Source organism: Pezoporus wallicus, unplaced genomic scaffold (genome assembly GCF_028554395.1).
Source record: "Pezoporus wallicus isolate ANWC-B61680 ecotype Strahan unplaced genomic scaffold, APGP_CSIRO_Pwel_v1 contig_2025, whole genome shotgun sequence".
Taxonomy (NCBI): Eukaryota; Metazoa; Chordata; class Aves; order Psittaciformes; family Psittacidae; genus Pezoporus; species Pezoporus wallicus.
Genome location: NW_026640253.1, coordinates 912830 through 935288, shown reverse-complemented (window position 1 = coordinate 935288; position 22459 = coordinate 912830). Strand labels below are relative to the sequence as shown.

The 22459-nt window shown below is 39.9% G+C and overlaps 1 protein-coding gene across 2 annotated transcripts in view; it reads right to left on the bottom strand.

Moving 5' to 3' along the window:
- The window catches only part of PLEKHA7 (pleckstrin homology domain containing A7), a 162707-nt gene extending 141942 nt beyond the window's left edge, over positions 1 to 20765 (bottom strand). The window contains exons 1-3 of one of the 2 annotated variants that reach the window (XM_057418314.1): positions 20563 to 20765; positions 20364 to 20440; positions 20146 to 20203 (exon numbers count right to left, since the gene is read on the bottom strand). In XM_057418314.1, coding sequence (XP_057274297.1) covers positions 20146 to 20203; positions 20364 to 20440; positions 20563 to 20645 — 218 coding nt within the window. In that variant the 5' untranslated portion in view covers positions 20646 to 20765. The remainder of the gene's footprint in view (positions 1 to 20145; positions 20204 to 20363; positions 20441 to 20562) is intronic. The other variant, XM_057418315.1, reaches the window with a different exon arrangement.
- Between the last annotated feature and the right edge of the window lie 1694 nt (positions 20766 to 22459).

Genomic DNA, 22459 nt, shown 5'->3' with positions numbered 1-22459 from the left:
AAGGCTGACTGCAAATACTTTACACTACAAAAGGCCCTTTATCGTACCATCCAAGAGCTTTACTAATTTGAAGTAACCATGAAGTTTTAATGGAACTTCCCCAGAATCTACTGCTTGATTTGCTGGACAGGTCTACACTGGAAATATTTACTATACTAGCAACATCTTTGCAAAAGCTTACCATCCAAAACATGACTTCTGACCTGCATGGGTTTTCTTCGTGTATGGGGACAACTTCCATAGTTCTACGCTGACGCAAATGTTAAGTTCTGTCATTTCTACATGTGCATGTGTGGGAAGAGGGAGGGTATGTTTGTTTTTAAATACAGCTAGCAGAACCTGTCATGCTTCCTAGACTCTAGATTTAGGACAGAAGGGTTTTTCAAAAGTGTTTTACTGGCAATATGAGTTCCAAGTCACGTATGTATCTGCAGGCAAGTACGTCTCTTGCAGAGCTGTATACCTTTGGATTTCTACCAGCTTCCCCTGCAGTTCAACACCAATTTATAGCAGAATTTATAGGGGAAAACAACAGAGATTCCATGAGTAATCCAATCCAAACCTCAATTAAGACTTCCAAAACAATAATTACTTGGTGCCAACTATGACAGTACTTTTTATATGAACATGCCTTATAAATCCAAGAAGGGCTAGCCAAACAAAGACTGCAAATACTTGGCCTTTATTCATTTAACAGAATCTCTCTACAAGAAGGTATAACCCCAAATCCCCAGCAATTTTCTGCATTTTTGATTGTTGCCCCTAACACTGTGAAAAAAAAACAGAGCTTCAGTTTGGAACTAGCTATTTTTGCATTTCTATGCAAAAACAAGCTAGAAAGGTTTAAAAATAAACATCAGTAAAATGCTTTTAATTGTCATCCTAGTGTTAATAAACTCTAACAACTGAAACCCTCTTCCTTAAGGGTAAACAACACGAGTTACCAGCACTTGCACCTTCTTATTGCAAAAAGATAAAAATTCTTTAACAACCTCAAATGAAGGAGCACTGCAGAACTGTGTTCCAAAAAAGAAAAAACACAAGAAAAAAACATTCAGGTTTTCTCCCTCCTCTTTCAAAGCGCACACATTACAACAGTGTTTGCACAAACTTTTTTTTTTAAAAAACCAGTGAGGTAAATTTTCTTTTACAGAAAAAAAAAAAGCAATGAAGTAATCTGATTATTGGCAAGCCAGCCTCAAAACCAGGCACATCATATACAAAAGCACATAAATCTCAGGGAAAATATACAACACAATTTTAAAAATTCCCAATGGAAAACTACATCAGCAAAAGAATTCATGTTTCCCAATACAAACCATGCCAAATCCAAATGAATAGCATTATTAAAAAGCATCATCCCCATTATTTAATTGATGTACAAAAATTATTGGTGTCACCACACACCTCCACATAAAGCATTCAGAAGGCTTCAACCATCCCTCACATTATCATGCAGACATGATGCAGAACCAAATGATAAAAACACAGTTGTTTTCCTGACACACAGCATACTGCTGACTTTTAAAGGCACAACTTCAGTACAATTTTATTTATGAATTGGAGTATTTTAGTATGTTAACACAACAGCAAAAAATGCCAAGTGATTGAAGTAAATAAAGCTAAAGGTATTCCCGTACCTTCAGTTTTTACAGGCAGAGACCTGATGCTATCTTTGAAGCTAATAATGCATGGGTTGGTTATTAAAGAAATGTTATTTTTTTATTTTAAGTGTGAATTTGGTGGAGAACAGATTACATTAAAACCATCTAGCCACATTTTGCTGCCACAAAATTTTCAGATCAACTTTCCAAATTCTCTATGGTGTTTTTCCAGTATTTGTTAATGTCTTCATCCCAAGTTTGGCCCACCAACCTAAGAGCATGAGCTTAAATTGCCACAATCTACAAAATTAACAAACAAACAAAATCCTACCACAATTATGTTTTCTGTTCAGTGAGATTGGAAAGTCCCTGAAGATTAGTTGAGCTGGCATAACAAACTGAACCTGCCAGAACAATTCATCTGGTTTATATGCTGTTCCTTGCAGCCATATTTCCTGAGGAATGCTTAAAGGCAGGCGTATTCCTACTTGAATAAACTTTCCTGGCATCCTGCTCCTGCAACTCTCTTTCATGAGTAAACAGCCCCCTTATCACATGACAAGTTTCAGAATCAAGATAAAACAACTGAAGTACATGAATGTGGCCTCTCACCTGAGAAGAGCGCACGTTGGAGAATGCCTCCGTGTTGTTTAAGAGGATATGCACTCACAGGTTACAGGTACATGCATGTTCCAGGAGCTTGTGATGAAGCAATCTCATGCAGACATCCTCATGTAGAAGGAGGAAGCAACTGGCATAGATAGGTCTTCTGGGGCTTACTGAAACTGTGGCTTGTCCCACTACAAAGGGTGGGCATCTGAATTAAACAGCAAGTTGAACTTACTATGCATGTTTTTTTCTCTCATTTACAGTATCACTGATCTTCAGTGATAAAATGCAAACTCCACAAAATAGCATGATAATATCTTGCCCTATTTAAAGTACTTTATGGTGCTGTATTTACAGTACATTTCACCTAGTTTCATTGGTCCTGTATTTCATATAAACAGAACAAAAGTATAAACTGTTCTTATAATCACATCTGCCACACTGAACCACATTAAGTTACTGGTTCTAAAAGGAAAACAGTTTTGCATCCTATTTTCTTCAGTGTCCAACTTAATTCCTTGCAATCAACACTACACAGGTCGTTTAAATAAACTTCACCATACACAAAAACTGAATCTAACACAACTCTATTGTGAATTCTCAGGCTTTATGTAATTACAAAACCCATTCAACAATTCCATGTAAACTATGAAAACAAAGATCTCAAACTTTCTTCATTATGAAACTAAGGAGGTTGGAGAACTGATGTATCATTTCAATTTTGTTTTTCAAGATTAATTCATCCAAAGTGAGACATTTAAAAGCACATTTATTCCTTAGTAGCTTTACAGTTGGCACCAAAACTGCCCTCTTGTGGCACAGCAGAACCCTGCAGAGCCCACCCTCTGGTTTTTCAATGTAAGTTTTAAGACAAGACTGTATTACTCAAGGCTTATTTTGAAACTAAAATGAGAAAGAAAAGCTCGTAATAAGCTAAACTAGAACTGCTGGCATTGTTCAGAGTTTCCATTAGTGCCTGAACCCAGTTTGGCTATGTGGCTCTTTCACTTTCCATTTTTTGAGTTTTAGTGTGAGAGGATCTGGTCCCTCCCATAAATCTAAGAATAATCAAATTCCTGGTGAAAGCTGTTCTGGGAAGAGAACACTGTCACTTCGGCACATTCCTGAAAAGGGAATCTGTGCTGTTTGAATCTCGTATTAAGGAATACATGTAAAAAAAAATTCACTGGGAAATATCTGTGCACTTTGACATCTCCAACAATAGGCGACAACTTGCAAGGCTGCTTCACTCTCATCCCCATAGATCACAGATTCTCAGAAATGTACCAGTGGACTTAAGAGGAAAATCAAAAGACAACTACAATCATAGACAACTATCGAGCAGATTTATCCTCCCATGGAACAAAGCTAGCCCACGACAAACTTTCCAGTTAACAGAAAAGTGACTGTGGCAGCCACAGTTGCCTTATTTGAAAGCAGCATTTTTCACACAGGTTTTCTTCTTGCTGCTTTTTAACTCTTAGTCTGCCAAAAATAACATTAATTTAGTGGTTCATTTGCAAGCAAATCGAAAGGAAAAACCACTAAGAGAGCCTTTCAACTGAGGCCAAACCTCACCAGGCACTAAAATCTTAATGTCTAGCCAGGGGAGGGGGGAGTCTAGCATCTACATCTTGCGTCTACAATACAGCACGGTTAAGAGCACATTCTTTAACAGATCACTCTTGGTTGCATTTTCCCACCCGATGGCAATTCGGGCTGCTTGGGCAGCCCGCCAGATTATTCATGAGGATAGTCACTAACAGCTTGTTTCCCTCGTCCCGCTCCTGTGAAAACAGCCGGTTGTGAAAGGTGTTACTTTGTGTTTGAAAGACACAGTTCAAGTAGGGAACAATTGTTTGTAAGCATAGGAATACCATATTTCAGCTGCCAGTTAATGTGTAACAACCCAGAGCACGGTCATACTTCACGGATGCTTGCTTCTAACAAGCACTCAGAGCGAGCTGGTGGGGATATACACGCCGCACTGGGCAGCGGGAGTGGGCAGGCAAATTTGAAAGTGTTAAATCTGAGAGAAAAAAAAACACACCGCATTTTGGTCAGACAAGAAAACATTCAACCAGTATTTTTACCTCAGTGCAACAGTTAAAAATGAGGAAAAACCCCACAATACTTTCACAAACTATTAAAAACCCAAAATTCCACTTGGAATAGAAAGACAATAGAAAATAACAAAACATTTTAATCATTTGAGTACCTGAAACTTTCTCTTTTCAGAGAGAAGCCATTCATGTTTGGTTTATACAAAGGTATTTTCAAAGTTCACAACTGAAATTTCAAGTTCCCAGAAAATTTTTTGAGATACTTGTTATGAAAAGAATGCCTTTTAAAGCAGTCATTCAGTCCTTAGTGAAATCACTATTACTTCACCTGTAAGAGCACAGATGTAAACTTTACAAAATTAAATCCTTTTTGACAAGTGTCACTGATCTTTTTCTCAGAACTCGGTTTGTATGTACCTGAGATGCAAGACGCCCTGTGAGGAGTCAGATACATGCACCAAACCCGTATTTCTGTATCAGTCTGCCCCCCCCCCCCCCACCCCAGATTGTAGAACACTTCACACAATGGTCATGGAAACACACACACCGCTGCCACTGAACGTAAGTGCAGATTCCTCAGGACAAAGCCCTGCTAGCCACACTGCAAAGCTGCTCAGACAGCTCAGAAACCACACAGGATTATGGTGAGACAGTTTACCAGCACAGCATGATAACATGGGAGATGAGTAGGATTTGAGGTATTTTTTTATCATTCTGCTCATGCGGCATTTCCAGTAAAGATTCTCAAAGGGAAGAAAATCAGGAGTCACTAAGCTGCATCCTTCCCAGTATTACAGCCCAACAGCATTTTTTGTTGTTGCTGTTTTTTTTGTTGGTGGTGGTTTTTGGTACAACCAAGCTTTTCATCCCTTTTTAAACCAATAAATCACCATTTCCTCCTAGAGTTATCCTAGCTTGTGTCTATTTCTACATCCTTGTCTTGCTACCTAAAAGGAAAACTAACTATCAGAAACTCAGTAAAAGCCAACAAAGCCACAGGAACATCTACAAACCCAGTTATCTGGTCAAGATCCCAACCTATCAACACTGCAGACCATACAGCTGTATGCAGTTTTCCTCTACTGCCTGCAGAATATAAGAAAACATGTATGCACACACACCCATACAAAAGGAGCAGTATGGGCTGGGGAAGAAATCAGCATGTTTCCTTATTACCTTAGAATAGCTGTTAAGCCACACCTAAGACGGGAAGGGAGAAGTCTCCAGTCAGTGGTATGCAGCCATGTAAGGCTTCCTCTTCAACCAGCCTTCCTCAGGAATATACTAACAAGAATTCCTCTCTCTGTAATTTACCCCAAATCACTAACAAAGTGATGCCTTAGGATGTCTGCAGCTCTCTTAGTCTCTCTATCTTCTGACCCTGGAAGGAAATTCTCAATCTCTGTACCCACCCATCTTGACTCAGCAAATCTCCTCTCCAGAGCACCAGCCTACCCATTCTGGCAGAGAACACCATTTCCCAACCCCTACAGGAAATAACTCCTCATAACCCCTGAACACTTGAATGCTAAGAAGGTCTGTCATTTACAATTTCACTTCAGTGTATGCATGTTTAAACAAATGGCATTGATTACACAGGTCACAAGTACCTTGGTTCTCCTGAAACTAGGAACCCTTTCCCATCAGTTATAGTATCTACACCATCCCTAGTACCAATTGTGTAAAGAAGGCAAGTATTCAGCTCTGCAGGCACCTTAGTTGTTTGCAGCTACTCTGTGCAATTAAGACAACACAGTACACAGGATATCCTTATACAAGTCAACTTCAAAAAGCCAGCTATGACATTTAAGGTAAACTTCTTTAGCAGGCAATCTAAGGAGAAGCCTATACAAAAAACCCCTCACATTATTACTATTATTATTATTATTATTATGTACTAAGCAGTAGCCCACTTGAGTGGGTTCCTCTGCCTTTTTTCCAAACCTGCAAATAGCTTCATTCCAAAACAGAACATCTCTAAAAACTGCTTTTCTTATAGTCATGTAGAAGTTTATTTCCAGAGAAGTATTACCTAAACTTAAAGCCGTTTTTCATGCCCTGTAGAAACTGTTTTCAACAGGGGGGGTGGGGTGTAGGAGGTATCAACTTGAGAGCTAGAGAACTCTAAAGGACAATCTGAAACACGACAGGAGAGGAATAAATACAAAGTCCTTCTTCTAATTGTTACATCTATTGTCAAGAAAGTAGCCATCCTCACAAGTATCCACCTTAAAAATTTAAAAAAAAAATTAATTTAAGCTTCACTGTAACAGTGACCCTAGTCTATCTGAGTATCGAGTTAGCGAAAAGAATCTTTACCCCAATCAATGGTAAAGGCCCATGCTTTAAAAATGAAAGGAAAACAACAGAACAACATCTGCAAGCTAAAAGTTCACTGTAAATCTCAGACTGACCTTTTAGTAGCTGAAACAGCATAAATTCCAGGAAAGATTTATGACAGAATTGCTCCACCATTTTCCAAAGCTTTTCAAAAAGAGATACAACTTGTTTTTTCCTGGCATCAAGAAAAATACCCATTACAGAAATACTTCCTCAAAGCCATTTGTCTCAATAAGTAGCATATTTATAATGTTGTTTTACAAAAATAGCAAGTGTTCATCTCTCAGAAGATTTATTAATCCACCATGAGATACAAAGAAACCCTCCACTAGACAGTATGTGACCTGCTTGAGCCTTTTGCCTGGGTAGGAGATGCTAGCTACATCATTACAAATGTGTTTTAACATAAATGCACTTTGATACAAACTAATTAGGTAGAGGGAATATCTTCACTGTCCAAATCTTCCAAGATGAGAAGCCTGCATCTTTCTTAAAGAATGGAAGCCACTATAAAAGCAATCTTAGGTAGAACGACAAAGATATAATAATATTAATTTTTAATAATTATTTTAATAACAATTTTAACATATAGCCTTTAAAATTCCGGGGGGGGGGGGGGGGGTGTGTGGTTGTTTTTTTCCTAAGAGCAGATGAAGTGTCAAGACTTGCTTTCAAGACCTTTATATGAGACCATATCAGGAGCTTTTCAAAATACATGCATACATGAAGAAGTTCTTTACTGTAAGGGTGGTGAGGCACTGGAAGGGGTTGCCCAGGGAAGCTGTGAATGCTCCATCCCTGGTGGTGTTCAAGATGGGGTTGGACAGAGCTTTGGGTGACATGGTTTAGTGTGAGGTATTCCTGCCCATGGCAGGGGGGTTGGAACTTAATGGTCCTTTCCAACCCTAACTATTCTATGATTCTATGATTATTTCAATACAAACCCTTCCTATTGTATCACAAACTCTGCATTTTAACACCATCCTTGTTAATTTAACTTGCCCATAAGATACTGTGATAAAGTAATTCTTGTACCTCTAAACAGTTTTCAAAAGTCTCTTTAATGCTTTAGCTTCTGGACAGGCACAGAGGAAATATTTCCTCTTCTTATTCAGCTAATTCAGTTAACAGCTATGTCAGAAGCAAAGGAAAAATACTAGGAACACAACCTGCTTTTTCTTTTTGCAATTTATGATCCACTAGGAATGGAAGAAAAAAAAATTACATGGTTCTAGATTAAAACCAGCTTGAAAATAGAAAATTAAATTAAGATTTGCTACTTAAAATTATCTGAAGCACTCAAAAAAAAAAAAGCATCATTTTTATCACATACTAATAAGAGACATTTTATTTTAGCTCACTTCAGAAGCTAAATGCAAAGGGGGACCCACATATTTCCTGCCACAATGTAAGTTGCTTTGTGACCTCTAACCAGATCAACAGACATTTGTTTCTGGAAACACATGTGTGACATGAAATACCCACTGAAGGATTTCATATATAAAATTCAGAAAAACCCCAAAGCAAAAGCTCTTCAATGGTTAAGCAGAGTATATCTCATAAATAGCATTTCATTTATGAAGATATAATGAAGCAGTTAAACTAATGGCAACTTTATTGACTCCTCCATAAAAACTAAGTTTTACCATTAGTCAGAAATTGTTTTGTCTATCCCACAAGTAGTTAAAAGCTTCCAGAAAGTTTCATTTTTAATCACAATAATCCATCCCAACATGGGATGTCCAGATATATTTTTTGTAGCTTTTGAAATAGAACTCAACATAAAGAAGGTCACAAAACAACTGAGAAACAAGCACACTACCTCCAAATCAGGTGGAAAGACTGGAGCTTTCCTAACACTACTTCTCCACTCTAATTCTTCACATGGGTACTTTTCACAGACCATATCACTCTGAATTCTTACCTTCTTCATATTTCTATTCACCTTCCTGGTAGAAAAGACACTGCAGTTTCTCATATTCACTACAAACTTCAGTAGCAAAATAAATGGAATGTCAAGTTAATTGGCATGGAAGCTGCTGAGCTGAATAAAACACAGAAAATAACACAGTAGAATTTTAAATATATTTCCAGAGGTCTCACCAGTCTCCCAGATTTTTGTACTACTGCAGAATGAAGAAACCTTGTGACAGAATATTTAAGAACTTCATTAAATCATCTGAACATATAATCATGTTAGATTTATTCTGTATTTTCACCTACATGTTTTACAAATGCCAAAATTCACCAAGAACAGCGTTTTCAGCATGTCTCACTAATTCAGTTTCATCCAAAATCTTTATACAGACCAAACAGCAGGTATAAAACCTGCTTGTTATCACTAATGAAATTCCTAAAAGATAAGATGAAAAGAAAAAAAGCTAATTTATCATTCACATTCTGGGGAAAACTGACTCTTTCTGCAATACCGCATTTAGAATTCTCACAGTTTAGTCATCTCATTAATAGAATGGATTGTTGTACTTCTAATCATAGAGATATTAAAAATTAATCAGAAATAAATCATTTGAAATTTTCTTTCTAAAGGAAGCAAACATTATTCACTCAGGCCATTATCTGGAAAAAAAAAAAAAAAGGAAAATAAAAAGGAGAAAAAAAAAAAAAAAGCAGGCCTATTTACAATGTTTCTCATCATATTTACAGAAACCACTCAGGAAATAGCCGTAAGACAGACTAAACACTCTTCTCAACTCCCTAACCAAACAAAATTCTGTTCTGTACAGCAGTAATTCAAAAACTCTTGTAGCTACACTACTCACTACTTAAAAACACAATCTACAACTACTTCTTTCGAATATTTCAGGCAACACTTAATCTGACTTCCAGAAACCAGTTTACGTCAGCTTCTGCTGCTGCTGTCTGACTACCACAGTTACGCAGGAGCAGCACACTGTTAATCAGAGAGACCCCTCAAATTGCTAAATGTAGTTCCTCTATTAGGTCTATGGAGGAAGATGAGCTGTAAAAAATTAGGCTCCTGTAGCTCCCCTACTTTTCTGATGAGGGAAAAGTCACATTATCCATACACAGAAACTTCAATTTTCCTCCTTGGTTTCTGTATTTAACCCACCTTAGTTATCAATACCATTTAATAGTTTATTTGCAGCTAGTTTAAGCCAATGCTTTCCAACCCTTCAACATCACTAAATTTTACATTCTGTCCATCACTCACTCAAGAATTAATTCTCCCCAGCAGTGGCTGATACATATAGAGCTCCATCGTTCACTTGAGCCTCACCTGCTCATCTCTGCAGTTTTCTGGGTACCTCATTACCCAGCTACCTTTACACTACCAGAACCATATGTTTAATCAGTGAAATGACAAGGATTTCAGGCAAAATAGCTGACTGTTGCACCTGGTCAATCAAAAAATGAAAACACCATGAACTTCCTTATAAGCAGTACTCACACAGCAAAAGTTGCAGAAAGAGGACATAGATTTAAGGGAAGGGGCTATTGTAACTCCCCCATAAACTTGAAACAACCTATAGTATCTAACATGAACACTGCTTCTGACTGAAAAGTCATAAAAGCAAATGCTGGTTTACTTTTGTGTCAAAGGACATTGTCATAGACCTCAGTAATTTCAATTATCCTTCCTTCATTCTCTTCTTTCAATGTTTCCTTCAACAATTCAATAGTCTCCAAAGGCATGGAAATGCAACTCTCAAGACTTCATCTGGAGACTGTCCACCTTCCCAAACAAAACAGCATTAAGAGGAGAAAAAACAGGCAGTGACACTGAAGTATATCTATTACACTAATTCTAACACCATGATGAAGTAAAGATTTATCACTTCATATTTCAACTGAAAGGACTAAATACACTGTTAAAGGAGCATACCAAAGCCTAACTTGATACCTGTCATCTGTTCATTAAAAGAATCTCATTTAATGATTTCCCATGTGGCAAGTAAAAATAAGTCATTGATTTTTATTCTCCTTTTAAATATAAATGAGCTCAAACAGCAACTCACTACATAGCTAACTGGAAAAGCAAAAGGCTATTTAAAAATTCAATACTAGGAGTAATAATATGCACAGAGTTGAAGGAATAAATCCTTGCACTAACAAAGCACAAAAGTAGCATTTAAAGAACAGCATCAACTTATGATTTGCAAGGAAGGAAATAAAAATATTTATTCAAGCCACTTGACAATATCATTGTCTTAACTGGAAAGCAAGCAACAACTTCACATTAAAAAAAAATGGCATGTTTCTCAAAGTGCTTGCTTTAAATAAAAAATAAAAAGGATAATAAAAGGATCATGAGGTGGTAACAATAAAGATGAAGTATGTGATAACCGTCCTTTAAGAAAAAGAGTTTTCACCATTTTGCAGCTAATTTTTATTAATTTAAGTTATCCCAGGCAATTGAACATGGTTTTGAACCACCATGTCTTACGTGGAACAACTTCCTACATCTAGATTTTGTCAGTCTTATCTCACCATGCAAACACCTAATGTTATAACTCCTGATCTTAAGAAAAATATAAAGAAAATATTACTAATGCTGCTTGACCAATCAGTGAAAATCACATACAGCGAATCACACTCATTAGCTTAGTTCTGTCTGCAGATGTGTTTAAACATTCTGCTGAAACAGATCTAAGAGATATATTATTTGAGGTATCAGTATAAGCCTTATTTCTTTTCCTTTGATCCAAAGCAGGCATTGAACTGAAGCCCTAAAAGGTTAACATGTAGAGCACACATATAAAACACCTAAAAATTAGCCTAAAAAGACACTTTAAAAAATTGCATTTGACTTTTGCACTCTGATTTATACTGCTTCACAAACAAAGTAATTCTAGTTTTTCATTTCTCTCCATTACATTAATATCGATATCCTACATTAATCAAAATGAGTCTGTCTTCTGCCTAGAAAAAGGACAGAGGAGTAACTGCAAAGAGCAAAGAACCGAGTAAACACAAAATTCAATGGAAGCTGCTGCTCAAGCATTTTTCCTGTTTGAGGATGACTGTGAAACTATGACATTTTGAAACAATTGGAGTTTGCAAAAAGCCAGTAACTACACTTTTTCAGATTAAATAAAGTAGAAAATTAACAGCAGCTCTTCTGCTTAGTCATACTTGACAATCACAGTTTATGCAGAGCTTCTGAAAAAAAAAAAAATCACCTACAGGTTGCAGAATCAACATGTATTTTCAAAATGCTCAGTACTCTGCTCTTAGTTCAGGATATTTGGCTTCTAGAAAGAAAACATAATAAAAGTCCTCACTTATCAAAGAATTGCAAATAAAATCTAGCAGTGTATCCAAATTCAGCAGTGTATCCAAATCTCATTCCAGAAGCTTTGGTGGTTTTCACAGTATCACACAGTATCACAGTATGCTAGAGGTTGGAAGGGACCTCAAAAAGTCACCTAGTCCAATCCCCCTGCCGGAGCAGGAACACCTAGATAATGTTACACAGGAATGTGTCCAGGTGAGTTTTGAATGTCTCCAGGGAAGGAAACTCCACAACCTCCCTGGGCAGCCTGTTCCAGTGTTCTGTCACTCTTGGTTGTATTTTCTATTAAACTAAAGATAGAACCTTTAAAGACACAGATAAGCAATAAGGAAAACAAGGGTTTAAACAGAAAACTTCAGGCAGAAAATCACATACCTAGTACACATTGGTAACAAGCTTTTATAACTGTCTAGACAAGCCCGTGATGTTCCTGCCAAATACTACATGGCAGGCAATAAAAAAAAAGGGTTGGGCATGTGACCAGATTCTTCTTAGATTTTAACATCTTTAATTATAAATCTGCTTTTAAATTAAAACTTCTGTTTCTAAGGACAGTATCTCAAAGCAGACTTCATAAAACTGTCTAATAATGCTGCAGGAAAAGACAAATTAGAAATAAAATGAGGTTTTAGCCCCATCCTTTACTGTTACTCAAGACAAAGTCAAAAATAAATAAATAAACACCACAAACCAAACCATTTTTTTTAAAAAAACAGCATATCTAGGAGGCAAAGACAAAAGAAATTAGATCTAACAGTAAATTAGAAAGTACAGTCATACTGGATAGAATTGGATGTGACACCACATTATTCTAGCTGGCCTTTGCAGGGATGCAGCAGTACAGTACTGAAGCAGTACATTAATCTATACTGATGAAATGTAAATATTTGAGATGATGGCAAACTTTGATCGGCTGTGAGGTAAAAAACCCCTCATTTTAGTATAAACCCTCTGCAGCAAACAGGATGATGGGAAAATGCAGGGCATAGAACCTGGGAGAAAAAAAAAACAAAAATTCATCCATGTACTTCACAGCATGCACTTCTCTCTCACTAAAGCACTTGCTAAGACTGTTTAGTCTTGCCTCACTTGCCTAGAAAAGGTACTTCATTATAAAATACAAAAACATCTTGCATGATACATTTGCCTGTAGACAGATAATCCTTTTAGCTAGGTCCAGTTGCTAGAGTGTTTAACAGCTACTGATATATTGAAGAAGCACTAGTATTCAACAAAACGTGTAGTATTAATATCAAGATTCTGCTATCCCAAATATTTGAGATTCTCTCTATTCTGGTAGATAATGGATAAAAAGTAAAACAAAATTAAAAGCGTTGAATAGATTATTTCCTCATCTGATGCGGTAGACTATTGCACACTTCTAAAAGCAGTCTGAAATGTAATACAATATTATTAAAAAACTATTTTTAAGATTATGGTAATACCTACTCAGTACAACTGTATTTATTTCTAATCTCTATATTTTAGACACATTTTCAGAAATACTAAAACCCTCACTGCAACATGCAGCTTCCTAAAACATATGCGCATGTTCACCTGTGCAAAGATTAAATGAAAGCAGAAGCTGACACTACTTTGGCAAAGAGGCTGAATGAATGACGGACACATTCATGTTAAAGAAGCTAGAATGCATACTGAACAAAATGTGGATGCTGGCAGTTCTGAAGAACCAGTTCATACCCTTGTTTCTGAGCTACAATACATGTAAGCCATATAACCCCAACCAGAACAAAAGAATGTTCCTCTGTTTCCCTGCCAACTTTGATTTTCAGAAGTGTTCAACACTCAAACACCTCAATCTAATGGGAATTATGCTTTAAGTGTATGCTACCCTTGCTGGCCTCCCTGTAGTAAAAATTCAGTTTTCCAACACATGTATTTTGGAAGGCAAACATGGATTCACAAACCAAGCTAAGTACTTTTTTTGATGCAGCCTTTCCTTAAAAACAAACAAAACCCAGCACCTACCCTTATACACTCCTCCCTCTCACAAGGAACGTACACAGTACTCCTCTTCATTCATATACATCGCTGAATCAAACCGCGCATGGCATTTTCCTTATGCACAGTTCCAAGCTTGGTTTTCCAGAGGTTGCTCTGAAATTCAGGCAGCATGAATATACCCTTTTCCTGCATTCTGGGAGCTAAACTACAAAGTACTTCTTTTGCTGTCTGCATTCATCAGCAGTCTCTGCATGAGTACAAATTTATCAGCATTTACTTCACTCTTTACTGAGTAATCTCTCATTTTAACTGTCACTGAAAAAGGACACTTAATTGTTTACACCACTTGAATGAAACAGAGCTGTTCTATTTACCCAGCAGGTCCAATATTCCCAGCTCAGTTCTGTTCACTACCCAGGAGAACACAATTTATCGAACAGGATATCTGATCAAGCCCAGAACCAGAGAATAAAGGACAAGAAGAGAGATATAGAGAAATTCATGCAAGCAATACTATTTACTGTTACTGCATATAGTTCCTTTTTCTTCCATTGCCCAAATGGAACACTGTCTTATGAGAAATTAAAAAATAGTAACAATAAACACCAACACAGATTCACCTGCATCGTGGGAGCTTTTCTCTGGCTGCCTCATTTCCTGCCAGTGAACCAGTAGAGGCCGCTCAAGACCATCCATCGCTTCAGAACTGCAGGATGGGACAGCTTCCCTACCCTCCTCCTTCAACACAGTTCCAGCATTTTTCTTCCACTTCTCAATTTCATACCCGCTTTTCCATGAAGTCTAATCCCCTCAAGGGCAACTCCTGATTTAATTCTAGTAACCAGTCATAACCTACGAATTGCTGCAGATGGTGCCCATCAAGATTTACCCCAACTAGAGCTTTACCCATTGCTGTGGAACTAGTCCAGGCTTCTTTCCCTGAAAGTTTCTCCATGACATTTTGCAGCACACAAAGTCCTTTCATTTTGTCAGAGACTGTCCTCAAATTTGCTAGTGATGATGTAAACATCTTCACTCCTGGCTGGTGAAGTTTTCATGTGGTTCCAGCTACATAATTTTTATTCCACCTCAGGAACTCCACACAACTCAAACTAGTTATACACATCAATATCAAAGTGAAGTACCTCACAGGCCAGTCCCTCACAGGTGAATTTCGTATTGGTTCATGTACTTACTTAAAAATTGAGACCTTTTATCTAAACATGGGTTGAGGAACTACAAAGGACATAACCTATACTGAAGATCTCATGATGAAGGACATCACTACTCCTTACAGTAGTTAAATGTTCCAGTACCTTTTGCTTGTACAGCGATAACCATCATGGAAAACAGAGCAAGAAAAAACCAAAAACATGATTTATGTTTACAACAGGCCATGAAACACATTAAGTAGGTAATACAGTAAGCAGTGCTTTAACCCACCTAAGCAACCACAAAAAAGAAACGGTCCTCAATACCCAACTAGGAGTGGGGAAGACAGGAATTTCTGCAGGGCAGAAGAAACCTGTTGATTAAATTTAGAAATAAGATTCCAAGACAATCTTCTTAGATAATCAAAAGGACTGAACTCAATAATTCAGATGGTATCTTTCCCTTTGGGCTTCTGTGATTAAATAATCATAAGTTGGGTATCATCTATAGCCCACACCGAGTAATCAGAGCCCTTGTATAGTTTTCAGTGACTTGGTACTGAACGTAAGCATTTGGCATGGCAGAAACAAAGCTACAAAGGCAGATCTCAATTTGGGTGTTCTTTGCTCTTTTACTATTTCTAATTACTTGAAGGCCAGGTTGGACAAGGCCTTGGGTGATGTGATTTAGCGTAAGGTGTCCCTGCCCACGGCAGGGGGTTGGAACTAGATGATCTTAAGGTCCTTTCCAACCCTAACGATTCTACGATTCTACAATTCTACGAAACACATAGAACTTGTATTTTCTAAGCAAAGTAAAACCTAAATAAAAGAATTAAAGAATAACAGTTGCAAAGAGCTAGAGACTATTGCATGAACAATAGTGATTTCATAAAAAGTTTTATTGTTGGTCATCCACTCAAACTAAGGAAGAGGCCAAGTTGGACCAAAAAAAAAAACTTCATAAATAAATAATGGGTTAACTTCAGATATTTAAATGCTAATTTCCGCTTTCTTGTTCTTTATTTTAGGCTACAATTTGAATGCAGTATTACCTTTGACATGTGCAGTATTATTGCAGCATCCTAAAACAACTTCTCTAGTAGCAGTACACTTTTTTAACGTACTTTAATACAAGCCAGTTAGGTATCGAATACTGGAATAATGGCTCCTTTGACATCAATACTCATCTCAATCTTTCAAAGGTGTAAGAAGGTAACAAAAGAACCATTCCAGACTTTCCTACGTCTTCTGGATGATCAGGAATAGATAAAAAGCAAATGGAAACAAAAGCCTGCATAATAATGCATACATGCACTGTTTTTCCATCAGTCACCATTTTTCTTGCATGTCACATCTCCTTCCCCAGAAAGAGTCTGCCAATCACTTACCACTTCCCATTGGCAACCTAACTACCAGAAACAAACCAGACCAAGCACTGTCAGTTTCTCATTCGATTCAACATATGTTCAGCAATAACCTTTCTACAGTGACTGGTAACATAAAGCCATTGCCCAACAAATGCAAGATCCCTTAAAAACATCAGCAAACAAACAAACAAATGAAATGGAAAAGAGTAATGTAAGCTTTCCCTGGCACTCAAAATCAGAAAACACAACACCCATGATACCTTTAGACATAGAGACTTTACCAAAACTACTAAATGGAGATCCAGAAAAATCAGTTTATACATTATTTATGAATGTTTTATTTAGTGATTTTAGGATAAAAGGACGTGCTGCACTAATAGAGTTTGCAACTACTAAGAAAACTTGAAGAATAAGAACAGAGAAAATCAGTCAGGAAGACATGCACATACATATATGGGAAGAACTAGAATGTAGCTTTATAGATGGCTTCCTAATATAAATTACAGTCTTAAAAGTTAAAGCAGCAAAGGAAAAGAAAGATGTCAGAAAGATCTGTCAGTAAACTGACAGCATTCACATGTGGTGTCAGTGTGGGTGTCTTCCCCACATAGGCAAACAACCTAAAAAGTAGAAAACTGAGAAACTTTTAGAGCCAAGAAAGCACTTTTGCTGCTTAAGAGTCTCACAACAGCTCACTCCAATGTATGATTCTGTTCACTCACACACAACAAAGATGACTCAATTTTGCAAGAGGTGTAGAGAATAACCACAGGATAATCAGACAGAGGGTCCTTTTTAAAGGCCTGGACAAAGAACACAGCTTATTTAGCTGGGCAAAACAAAACTAAGAGATGTGATTTCAGATAAACAGCTCAAGCAAATAACCAAATGAAAAATAGTCCCCCTCAAACTACAACACAGCTGCTTAACTACAGAACAGCACTAAGATACAAAAACCATTATAAACCAGAGCTCATTAATTTGGAAAGCTTCTACCACAGAAGTGGAGTTCCGACAATTTTCAAATTCTCAGTATGTGGAAAGGAAAGAAAAGTGTACCTGGTTTTGATATTAAGCTTGATCAGCTTATAAACCTTTCTTTTATTATGTGATGTTTCAAGGTTGTCCGTAGTACCAAATAAAGTAATAAAGACATGGAAAATGGACATAGGATTCATTAATTTTAAGTCAAAGATAGCTCACATCCAATGTTTTAGCTAATGTTTTGATTTCTGTACCAGAAATCACTTATGTAAGTGGAGTTAGTCTACATAAAATGTTTGATACTGTGTCCCACATGAAATTATTTAAAATTGAAATAATTTCATTAAAGAAATAATAAATAATACTTAAAATAGAAATAAGACTTATAAGATTAATAAAGAAATTGACCAAAGAGGAAAAACTACAATAGGTTGTATTAATAGTGGAAATTATCACAAGAGAGAGGGGTTATCTGTAGCATTCCTCCTGACACTCTTCAATAAATTAGTAGCCATGCAGTGACAATGTGCTCATGAAATTTCTGTGGATGACACCAGACTGGAAATTACCACGAGTATAAGGAGGACTGGGTAGTTACATGGGAGAGCTCATGGGTTTGTGAGCTGGAATGCCAGAAAACTGAATAGTACAACATGTGAAATCATGCATTTAGGGACCAGTAACCTTTTCTGTAAGCTGAGAACTCATCACGTGGAAACAACATAGGAGAAAGGAACAGAGCAGTGAGGTATAGAAAGCCTCATCTAAGGATGCTGATGTTTACTTGAGCACAAGGATAGCTCAATAGGTTCACAGAAATAAAACTGAGAAACTCCACTAGGCTCAGAAAGCCTCTGAGCTGAAAATAGAGAGGCTAGAGCAATGCTATGGGGGAAGTACTACTGCTGAAGAGGATACTGTATCAGGTGAATCTCTGGTCTGAAGTAGCACAGATGAACAGATTTATGTAAAAAAAAATGCTACTGCTCCTCACAAAACTTTGCTTGGCTAAAGATAGTCAAGTTTATCCAATTACTCTGTAAAATACACTCTCCATTCTTTATTGCCTTTCCTGCAGCAATCCCAGCCCAAGCTAAAGAATGCTATTAGCACAAGTTATGACAATGTGCTGCACACAACTGTAATTTAACATTTAACATAAATCAGAAATTTAAAGTTTCATAATTGCCTGACAAACAAGGCATGAGAATGGTCTTCCAGATAGAGCAGCTGGGAAAAGGCATCTAAACTGTTCTAAAATTGCGCTAGTAAGCCTCTAGAAAGGACTTAAAACCACATAGATGTATTCCTACAAAGAAAAGAAGTTTGTGTTGCTGTACCTGTGTAAAGGAGCTGTTTACACTACATTTACAGACTCCTACGTTATCTTAATAGAGATTTCCACTGGCCACCTATAGAACCAGAAGAATATTCTATTCCTTTCTTTCAACAGGCTGGCCACAGTTAAAGGGTGGATGCTATAAGTGGTATTCAACTGCTCTCCAATGCCTTGCTGTTATCTCCTATTCACAAACTGAGGGCTAAACTAACTGCCCAGACCAGCACTGTAAGGAATTTTCTAGCTCTGCCAAAGAGGGACTGACTACCATTTTTGTCCTTCATAGGGAAAAAAAAAACCAACATTCTAGAATCATGGGAAATTTTATTTAATAAACATCCTACCATGTGAGGTTATTAATGATGTTTTCCTTCACCTAGCCCAGTACAGTTTTGAAGTTTGATCTTTACTAAAAACCTGAAGTTCATCAAAGGTTTTGGAGTACGCTCTGCAGGCCTTTCAAAAGCAAACATCTGCAAGACAGCTGTCAGCAGTTATAGGGGACTATACCTGGGTTAACTGCTCCAATTCTGCACTGAAGCAATAATATAGACTGTTTCCCAGTCCTTTTCTGTCAGTTTCATTGAATTTGCCATGCACTCAGATTTTCAAAGGAAAATACGAAGACATCATAACTGACACACAACTCTTATATCCAGGATGCAACAGAATTTTACTGATTCGATTAAACCTCCACTATTACATCAGTGCTCACATCTGTAAAAGCCTTATATATGTAATGTTTGAAAGAAGTTCTTTTAATTATCCTATTTTATTTCAACTTGCTTGCATCTCATAGAGTAAAAGAGCCTTAAATAGGCAGAACATCTCAAGTTTTTAACTGTTCTCTGAATAAGATATGCTACATGAAAGATGCGGTGGCCACCACCAGCTCAGACAAGTCAACTCCATGTGTTCAGCCGTGTTAAGAAACACTGAAAAAGCTTTTTGCTTGCAAAACTTCCCAGTGCTGCACCCACAGCCACGAGCCGCTGAAAATAAAACCCCAAACCAACCATCCACCTTTGACCATGACCCGCGCTCAGCAACGAGTCGCTCCACCTGCCACAAACCGCACTTTAAATACCAGGAAGAGAGAAGGGGGGAAGAGGGGGGATAAACCAATGCACAAAAACCCCAGCAAACTGAAGAGCTGCCTCCAGGGAAACCTGTTGCTAGCCACAGCGAGAGCGCAGCAGCCAGGGGGATCCACACATCCCTCCGCTCCCCGCAGCCAACTTTCCCATCGCACCCACGGCGATGTCACTTTCCCTCGCGCTGATCTTTAATGAAACCGGCGGACGTGCCCGGTTGGGGGGCACAAGGGGGAACGGAAGCGGCGCGGCGTTTGAGGCGTCCCGGCGGGCGGGCCGGGGCCGCGCCGCCAGCGCCCCCCGCCATCGACCGCTGGAGGCCGGCGCGGGGCAGGGCAGGGCAGTACTCACTCGATGAAGTAGCTGGCGCCCTCCTCCGAGAAGCCCTCCTCCCATCCTCGGGGCAGGTCTGCAAGGCAGCGGGGAGAGAGAAAGAAAGAAAGCGGGAAAGGACGGGTCAGAACTTCGCCCGCGGCCCCCGAGGTCCCCTGGCCGCGGGGAGGGAGGCGAGGAGGACGAGCGGAGCAGCCGTTAGCGGTGCAGCCATCCCGCCGCCCCCCGGCACCCACCTGAGCGGATCATGTGGCCGGAGTTGACGGGCTCCCCGGTGCGAGGGTGCAGCCAGGTGGTGGTGCGGGTCAGGTCGCTGGGAGGGAGAAGCGGAAAACATGCACCTGTTAGTGACTGCGTGCGGCCGGCTGGGCGGAAGGGAGAAAGGCGAGCGGGAAGCTGCGGGAGCAGGGCCACCCCCCACCCCTTCCCCCTTACTCGATGAAGAAGACTCTCCCGTCCTTGCAGACGCCGTAGGACCAGTGCTCAGGTAGAGTGTCCCGCCCCACCGTCGCCGCCATGTTCGCCGTGAGCGCAGCCAGCCAGCCGGCCGGCCGGGGAGGGAGTGCGGGCGGGCTGGCGGCCGGCGCTCGGCGCCCAGCGCCCGGCTCTGCTCGGCAGCGCCACCGCGGCCGCTGGAGGCGCGGCGCCCCGGCACGGGTGGGGGGCGACACCTCCCGCCCCTCAGGAGGCCGGCGCCTGCCGCGGGGAGCCCGCGGAGGCGGGAGCTTGAGGTGACGCCGGCAGCTTTGTCCGCCACTGCCCAGCACTCGACCGCCCGCCCTGGCCAAGTCCCGCCAAGGGCTGTTGGCCTCGTCCCCTCCCGCCCGCCCGGGAGAAACGCAGCGGCCCCGCGGCCGCCCCCGTGCGAGACGCAGGGACAGGCCGGCTGGGAAGCGAGCAGCGTACCGCGCGGGAGAGAGCGGCTGCAGGGTCCGGCGGGAAAGGTGCACATCCTTAGGGACACTCTTCGCTGCACGAAGAGGCCGGGTGAATCTCCTGCCCTAGCTGCTGTCCAGGAGGTGTCAAAAGGGAGGATAAGTACAGGTGTGTTAGTGACTTGATTTCTACCGTGTCCCGGGATACACTCTCGTAAGTGGTGAAAGGTAAGGAGGGAAAGACCGTCTGGACTTTGAACCTCAGGTACGGGGGACAGTTGCTGTCAAGGTTAACAGATAGCAAAGAGTCAATAACAGGTAGTTGACAAAGTAGAGCTGTCGCTGGTATCACAAGGGACCTGTGCCAATCCCTATGTTCATCAGTGACCTGGAAAAGGAGGAAATGGTAACATGAGAAAACCTGCTAGGTGAATTTAAGTTACACATTACTCTCTCCCAGCTCAGACCTGTGGCATTAGGTCTCTACTGGTGCTTGTGCAGGGGGAAGCTACAGCTGCACAAGGGACAGAGGTGGGTGCCTCAGGCAAAGCTGAGGTTACTTGGGAATACGCAGTAGGGACAGAGTGGATGGGACAGGCACAGGGTGCTGTGGCTGGGCTGCCGCACATCAGAGCCTTAACGCTTCTTCCTCTAGTCCTCTGTGCCAGCCAGTGGGCAATGGCGAGTCGCAGCCTGTGCCTTGGCTTGGCAGGAGTGGTAACTGCAGCAGGAGAGAGGGACTCTGCAAGCCAAGAGCGTCAGGGTGGGGAAGTCTGCACCTGTTTCTTCCAATGAAAAAAAAAGCCAGGGAATGGGGTGTTTGCTAGCTTGGTTTAGGAGGGTCATGTTAAACAGAGGAAAGAGGCTGCAAGGAGGGGTGGGAAAGGACAGATGAGCTTGACTAGAGCACAAGAGTAACAGAAAATAGAGAACAACTGAGGGCATGGCTGTGCAGGAGACTGAAAACCCATGCAGTAGGGAGGGTGTAAGGGGGAAGAGTGCTGCAGTACAATGAAAATAATACTTGTATACTTTTCCTTCTAAATAACTGAAAGGCATCATCAGAAGAAATTAGGAGGCAAGAAAAACAGCAGCAATGGGAAGAGAGAGGACTTTGGTCTATTTCACAGGAGTTTCAGACAACACGCAGGCTGGCACTGTGTGGCTCTCCTTTTTTGGCCACTGTTGGAGAAGGTGACACTACTACACTAAGACTGATCATTATTATGGGACACCTTACAGGCTACATGTTCAAAAGAGGTTTGATTTCAATTGCACGTAAGAAAGCATGGGATTAAAATCAAGAGCTTGGTGAGGGTTTTGTTAAAGTCCAGCAGAGTCTTCCACCTGCAGATGTACTGCTAAGTTCTGTGGACTAATTTCCCTGACATTGCACCATCAAAAATTCTTCGATATCATCATCTTCCAACAATTCTCAGAATTTTAGTTTATGCACA